Genomic DNA, 8,238 nt, shown 5'->3' on the forward strand with positions numbered 1-8,238 from the left:
GACCAAAACAGTCGACTGAGCTGCTGACCAAAGCAGCTAACTAGGCTGCTGAACAAAGTATCCATCCATACCGACCAACCAGCAGCAGTAAGCTACGTGTCTCCAATTTAAAGCATATTTGAAACGGTTAAAATATCTTAATAGGATGGTTATAACTTCGTATATTTATAAGGCATATTGTGGGACAATTGCAACTCGTCTCACAGCATTTGGCAATTATTACACGACCATGTAGTTACTGCACGTTCGACAATTATGATGTGCCCGACCATTTCGGATAGCCATCCTACGTCTTTATCCCTATATATAAAACCCTGGGGACCTCTAGGTATGCACACGCTATACTGCTATTGCTTACTCCAGTTAATGCTCTCTCAAATCTCTACTATTCCTTAAAATCTGGCCATCGGAGGGTTTCTCGTCGAATATGTTTCTGCAACCCTAATTGTCTTTTTTATTTTTATGCCGGATTCTTCTATCTCCATGTTGGTCCTTAAACTTCAAGCAAGACAATGTGTCCGAGTAGAACCAAACGCTATTCATGTCCCAAGTAAAAATTATCCAATCTTGTCAGGCTAGATTTTGGTGGCAACAAATAGCTTTGCTCAAGTATAGCCTGGTTCCAAGTAAATTACAAGGTCTTCTTTATGTATAAGCCTACTCCTAATATCATCACAATTTATTCCACGAGATTAGGGTGGATTAACCTTTACAATTGGCTACGCAAGCTATATCATATCTTTTTTCTTGAGGGAACAAATCGGGATCCCCATCGTTTCCCATCCGAAAAGCAAGCTCCGCCAACAGTTCGTCGGTCCCTAGAAATGCGTCTGTCCACGTTTCCCAACCGTTTCCCGGAGAATCGTGCGGTCCACAACGTGGACGTCGGCTCCTCGACGAGTGCGGGCCCCGCACCGTCTATCTGCGCCCTTCTCGTTCGGGACCACTTCACGTGATCCGCCCGTTTTCGATCTCGAAATGCCCCTGGTCCTCTTTCCCTTGCTTTCTTTTACCCCCCTAATCGGACGACCCATTAAAGACGCTTCCATGTCCCCCCCCCCCGGTTCACTTCAACGATTCACGTGGAGCGTGCCCACTGTACGGCAAAAGATTTAATAATTATAACACCTATTTTCGAAAAAGAAAATTAGTCTAGTATTCTGCGATATTCTCGGGATACGTTATTTTGTGCCGTCTGATAGATGTTCACGTGATCATATATTTGGAGAAGCGAAACAGGATAAAGCCGTTCGAGAATATCGCCCGATGACAAAAATGTCCTTAAAGTAGGGCCGGACACGTTCACAAATCACATGTGATTATGGGAGTTCTGAGGGATAGTTTCGTCAACAGAAAAAAAAAATTTGAACGTAGTAGGGACCAACGGTTAACTTCGACCTGATTCTAGATTAAAGCGTTTCTCCTCGTGGGTGCTACACCCGGCGGCGATGCAAATGCACAACAGCACAACTTTGAAGAATCCATGGAACTCTATTTTTTTCAGGAAAAAAACGTGCCCTCACTCCGGTTTATATAAGCGAACGATGACCGCAATCTTCCACACGAAGATTTCAGAATTCAAATCTGGAATGGAGGAAGATTGATGCCGTTGTCCGGTGAGGATACTTTCCTTGTAGAACCGTCCAAATTTTTGTGGAGAAAAAAAAAGGGGAAGACAAAAATAGACTTGAGCTCACTGAACGGTGATGGGATTCGAACGAGTCGGAGAGGGAGAGAGATTACGAGAGCCGACAAAGGACTGGAGGGAAGAGGGAAAAAAAAAAAGGGGGGGGGGGGGGGGGGGGGGGGGGGAGGGAAGAGGGAAAAAAAAAAAGGGGGGGGGGGGGGGGGGGGGGTTAAAATAAAAGAAATATTAATATTTAACGGGTACAGCCTGTCCCGTGCGGTGGGGCCCACACTCTATCAATAATTTTGCCGGTCGGTCACGTCTCTAACGAGGGCCCCACGCATCGCGCGCTTCCCCACCAAAGAGAGCGTGATCCCCGCTATCCCACCACCACTGCCCTCACGTGACCTGACTACCGGCCCGCGCCCATTCGGTCGTCCCAACCGCGGGCCAAGCGGTCAAATCCCACCGGTCAGCCGGTGGGAGCCGAGAAGCGGACGAAGCGGGGCGCACTTTCCACGCGTCGCAACGGACGACGGGAACCGCTCGCGGCGCAAGGTTAAAACAGAGGAAGGGCGCTGTGCCCCCAACTTTCGACACGTGTCGTCCGAGTACTTTCGAAAGCGGCTCTGCTTGGCTCGGCGCGGCTTGGACGCCAACGGGTGGTTCGGGTGCGCCTTTGAGCGGGTCGCCATCGCTTAAATTTTTGCTGGTCACGGGTTCGATGCCGCACGCTAGCAGATAAGCATGGATACCTAACCCACGCCCGCTGCCAGCTACGGTTAGCTCTTTTTCCATGCCCAGCGGACAGCGGTTTCCACGTTTCTGGAACTGACGCGTGCAACCGACGGTGTTCTAGATCCTACTGCGTTAGAGGCAGGGAAGGCGCGATGCCACGGAGTGTTACGAAGAAGTTTCCACACACAGCATGAAGCATGGCGTATAACGAGACATACAAAACAATATTATTCTAGATTTTAAAAGGCATCTTTGTCATAGCGTTGCTCTCCTATCGGTGTTCTTGTGTTATTCAGACTAGGTGGGTGCATATGGACCACATCCTATTATGGAGTCATAGTTTCGTGTTGTTTACGTGAGATAATTTTTTGCGTCAAGAGGAGCTTGGAAGTAAATACATTGAGTGATTTTAGTCAAGTTCTTTCTTCGCTAATTTTATGTTTACAAATTTAGCTTTTATTTTGTAAGAGATAAAATAATTCTGAAAACACTTTTGTGCAATAGGGCATCAAGCAGTCATTACCGTTTCTAATGAAAAAAAAATTGTATTAAATTAAATGAAGTACGGCACCATGGGTCCATCTCCAAGACAGACCCATTTATTGTACCAACAACCGATTGGATCGCATCGATTTGCTTGACCTTACAAGGCATTTCCTTCGTTGCTAAGTTTTGGAATTCTTGATATTGATACCAAGATAATCAAATATAGTGTTCTATATATATATAATCCACTAATATGATCATATGTCAAAGTGGTGTGGGATTCAATATGTGTGACAGTACTTGTATTTTAAGGAAATCTGATCTAAAATCATGTGAATGCTTCATGTCTATGCTACTTTTGAGGAAGCAAATGATCTTAAAGCATGCAACTGTGTCAAATTGTCATTCTCTATGCTATAATTCACTTGTTTGAATGAAAAAAAAAAAAAGAACCGTAATAGAAACGGAAGCCAGATTTAGATCCCAATCATAAAGAAATCGACATGATTCTATTATAGATAATCAAAATAATAGGTCAGCTGCCTACCTGATTGCTTATCCTGTAGAAGGGTTGGAAACGTCTTTATAAATGTAGATTGTATCCGAGGACTTGTCATCTTTGCAAGGAGTAGGCTAAGTTTTGATTGTTACAAGTGATGGTGACATAGAGCTATGCATCAGGAATTGGTGATGCACATGTTGTTATGCCTTTTGTTTCATGTAGTAAATTTTTTCCATTCAACAAGAACTCTTTTGTTTCTCCATAAAACAAAAGAGAACTCTTTTAAGCTTAATATGGTTTAGAATTATCGATACCGTTAACATTACTTTGATTTTTAAATTAAGTTTGGGACAATTTTTATGCATTACAAACACATAACATACAGGCACCACACAGAAATAAAAATGGCCATTATATCTGTTGCTGGTGGTCCAAACCGAGAACGATTGGCACAGCGGTGTGAACGGGGTTCCCTTGGAGTTGGGTTGATTGCGCTCCACCTTCCACCGGAAAACCTGCAGGCAAGCCTCGCACCACCACTGGGGTAGTGGGGGCCCTCCGACGATCAAGTTAGGGGAGATTGAAGGAGAAGGAGAGATAGTAGTAACGGATAAGAGAATACTCTGGAAAACCTTTGCTTACCCTCCCCCTTCCCCCCCCAGCCTCATATATATCAGGCTGGGGGGCTTTTTCGGGGATTCGTCATCGTGTGGCACGATGGGGCTGCCACTGACATGGCCGTTACAGGGCGTCGTGGGGCAGCGCTGGGTACGGCCCTGGCAGGGCATAGTGGAGCTCCGCTTTGTACGGCTGTTACAGGGGATCGTGGGGCAGCGCCGGATACGGCCGTTGCAGGGAGTAGTGGAGCAGGGGGCCGCGGCGTGCCTCAGAGGAACAGTTTGTTGTTGTCGAGAGATTGCTGACTCGGGGTCGGATGACTGGATCAGGGGGCAGCCGACTCGGGGTCGGGCTGCGGAGCCGAAGATATCCGACTCGGGGTCGGATTGCTGGATCAAGGGGCAGCCGACTCGGGGTCGGGCTGCGGAGCCGAAGATATCCGACTCGGGGTCGGATTGCTGGATCAAGGGACTGCCGTAGTCTTCCTGGGCGCGCGTGCCGGTCACGTGGGGCATGGTGGCTAAATTCTCCGTAACAATATCTAAAACGTTTTAAAATACATATATAAATTATCGAGTATGCATTTATATTGTTACAATGCCATAACATATAAATTTGGTGTCATCATTGCCATATAGCTTATTGATACATGTCTTACAAACCGGTTTCTAGTCGGTATACTATAGTAACGAATATGTATCTTGATATAATTTTCTAAGAAACAAGATCGTCGAACCGAGATTGTGTCGATTTATGCATACTCTCAATTGTGTTTCGGACCCGAACCTTTTTTTAGGGGGGGGGTAAAATTGAGGTTCGGCATGGGCTCTCACTAGTGATCCAATCCATGTTAAATAGAAACTACTACATTTTGAATCCAGGTCAGAAGGTCGAACGGAATTTACAGCTCAAGATGACATCGAAACGCCATCTTTAGTTTCTCCCCACTTGGAAGGTAACCTTGAAAGAGATATCATCAAAGGACACAGTCAAACTGAGAGGATATTTCGGTAATTCTCGTCTCCCATTGGAAAGTGGGTCAGATCCCCTTCTCCCATCCATCCAGAAGGAAAAAACCGCAAGAAACCCCTCCCACCGTCCGAAGGCAACTCCCCACCCCCACGGGATAAAAAAAAGAGAAGAGGCCAGTTTAGCCGACCGCTAAGCCGAGCCGCTGACGCGGTCGGTGGTCCCGGACTCCAAATCAGGAATTCAAATCCAGTTAATATCGGAGAAAATAAATAAAACCATATTCGTAAAAAAGAGCAACGCGCCCGTGATGGATGTCCCCCAAAATCCCGATCGCCACGCGCCTGCTCTCCGCCTTTCCCGTTACCCTTTTCCTTATTTAATTGAATTATTCGCATTACCTTTTTTTTTCCATCAATAAAAAAATAAAAAAAATCCGCTCCCAAACCCTCCCTCCCTATATAATCCGCAACGCAACCCTCGCCACCTCCCCAAAACGCCCCCGCTCGTTTTCTCTTCCCGCTCTACCCCCACTTCCGTCACTCTGTATACTCTGTATATTTTTTTCCCCTTTCCTTTATACCCAACAAACTGTTCTCTCTCCTCCTTCCCTTTTATCATGGAGGAGTCCGGCACTAAGAGAAGCCGGGAGGAGTCCGAGGAATCACCGGAGGCCAAGCGCCTCCGTGCCGACCTATTTTTTGACATCCTCGACGACGACTCCGATGCGGACGAACGGGATCCGGCCACCCAAGACCTGGCCTCGGTGATGAAAATATTCGAAGAGGAGATCGCCCACCCGCCGCCTCCGCGGCCACCGGTGGCTCCGGACGCTGCGGATCCGTCCTTGCCGGCGGCCGATTTTGAAAATCCCCGCCAGCCTGAACTTGGGTACCTGCTCGAGGCCTCCGATGACGAGCTCGGCCTCCCCCCGACTGTCCCGTCGTCGTCCGACGAAGGCGGTGACGCCGGGGAGCCGGAGGTCCCCAGCAGCAAGGTGGAGGTGGCTGTGGAGGTGGAGGCCGAGGCCGAGGACGTTGGGTTCGGGCAGATCTGGGCGTTCGACGATGAGATTTCTGGTTGCTACGATGGGCTGGAGTTTGTGGCCCGGCAGCAGGATGATAGGGAGGCTGCAGTGGCGGCGGCCGACGAGGCCGTGTTTTTCGATGGTGGGCTCTTTGACTACCCGGACGTTCTCTGCGGGCCGTCCGATTTTGCCGATGTATCGTGGCGGTCGGAATCTCTGCCGGCCATCTGATGACGCTTTCAGGTGGCCCTCTTGTTAGCTACTTCTAAATTTTTTTTTTCTCTTTCTGAACAGGAGTTTGTAGAGTTTAGAAAAATGGAACAAAGGAGAAACGAAAGGCAGAAGAAAAAAATGGTTCAGATGTTAGCATCGTATTCCGCTTGTATTTCTGGATGAACCCTTTTTTTTCTCGCTCTTTGGTCTTATCATTCGTTGGAGATCAGACAGTCGAAGCACTAAACCTCTTTCCTTTGTCTGCCTCTGAAATAGTTATTTCTCTAGCCCTCAGAGTTTAGAAAGTTGAAGAACACATTTAAATCAAAAAAAAAAATCAAAATCAAAACTTAATTGTGAAAGAAATTAACTAAATGAGGATGGTACGATTAATTTTAGACCGACGATATGGGCTGTCGATCTGGTGGTCCATGTTCAATGAGGCTGATCGTTTTGACAGATTTTTCGGCCGTCGTAAGATTCGTGCCAAGAAATCATCTAGTACGTGACGATTGGCTTGCTTCTCTTATTTTTATTCTTTTCTTGGCGAACGGTTCCCTCCGAACTCGCGATACGAAACGAGAAGTTGGGTGAGGAAAATTTGGTGGCGGCCGTCGCGATGGGCACGTGGGTTTGGTGGTGCGTCGACAGAGTTCGGCTGCTCGTCGCGATTAAGGTGGCAGGATATGTGATTTGGTTCAGGGTGGGTTTTTTTTAACTTATTACAATGAGAGGAAAGGGTAAATGGAGACATATACACGTGTGTCGGTTTTGTCTGCACGTGTGGTTCTTTTGTATGGAGCTGGACCACGAAAGAGTTTACTGTTTACGGCTTACGGATGCTAGGGAGGTCTCTCTTGCTGCACGGGTTGCATCTCGACCGTTCAAGACACGTGCGAATCTTATGCTGGCAGAGCTGTGCTTGGCAATCACACGTGATATTGTCTGTTTTTTGCAATAAATCATCCGTGGTTTCATCTTTGTACTATGCTACTTTCTCAAGGGAAAAAAGGGGAAAAAAAAAAATACTAGTATAAGAGGTGATTCTTATAATTAGACATGACCTGCAAACTTTAAAGAGCACCAAGTATTCGGCATGGCTCCCTTAAAACCAAAATGCACGAACAAAGCTAAATTTGGTGGCCAAGTTGATGCTGTCATATTTAAAACTCGATGAAGATGCAATCGCTCCATATCTTATCCTATTTAATTTGGACTTCGACATTAAGAATCTTGCAGGCCTCCTTTATGACCAAAATACATCCACTTGTTTACGTTATTCGACTGAGATCTATAGAATGTTCATAGCCTCATGCGCATGACTTTTACTAGATCCTCGACTTTTACAAGGAAACTCAAATGGTTGCTTAAAGACAGATTGTGATAGACACTAAAATGTTTCTCTTTTTTTTTTTTTTTTGGGGGGGGGGGGGGGGGGGTTGCCCTCTTTTTAACTTAAGCAATAAGTTGGAAATATTAAAAGCAGAATTCAAGGGAGTCTTTATTCCATTATTTCCATGATGTCGAAACCATCGAGGACCGCAGATTGGTTGGGACAGAGAGGCAATAGAGTTGTGGCCACGGAGGATCCACAGTTGGTATCAGTGAATGGATACGTGGTTATAGCGATGCCCAATGGTATTCAATAGAGCTGGCATTTCCTAGCTCAGTGTAGTTTGAGCACTTTTGTTATATATATATATATATATATATATATATATATATATATATATATATATATATATATATAGATAGATAGATTAAGCTCATCCCAGCTTTTCTATCCTTATTCCCGCTTCATTTCTTTGACCCCAGCATGTTTCGTGGAGTTTCCGAAAATCTTCATCGAGCAAGAGATATGACAAAAACAATTCACCTCACATCTGAACAGTCCCTGATTTTTCTTTTTTCCTGCAAGGATTTATTTCTGAATTTTTTTGAGCTAATCAATCTTTTGGGTTATTTATTATGATTTCTGCTATCACTGTTTGCTGTCATCCCGTTTCTCGTCTATAACCGTGCAGATAAGGAATGCAAATATATCTAGGGATCCACCTA

The 8,238-nt window shown here is 45.8% G+C and overlaps 1 protein-coding gene across 1 annotated transcript; it reads left to right on the forward strand.

The window, feature by feature from the left end:
• Window positions 1–5,406: 5,406 nt before the first annotated feature.
• On the forward strand, window positions 5,407–6,435 carry LOC103712879. The gene has a single exon (XM_008799568.4). It carries the CDS (start codon window positions 5,560–5,562, stop codon window positions 6,196–6,198), a length of 639 nt encoding a protein of 212 aa, XP_008797790.1. The 5' UTR covers window positions 5,407–5,559; the 3' UTR covers window positions 6,199–6,435.
• The last annotated feature ends 1,803 nt before the right edge of the window (window positions 6,436–8,238 follow it).

The sequence above is a fragment of the Phoenix dactylifera genome, chromosome 8, assembly GCF_009389715.1.
Source record: "Phoenix dactylifera cultivar Barhee BC4 chromosome 8, palm_55x_up_171113_PBpolish2nd_filt_p, whole genome shotgun sequence".
NCBI lineage: Eukaryota > Viridiplantae > Streptophyta > Magnoliopsida > Arecales > Arecaceae > Phoenix > Phoenix dactylifera.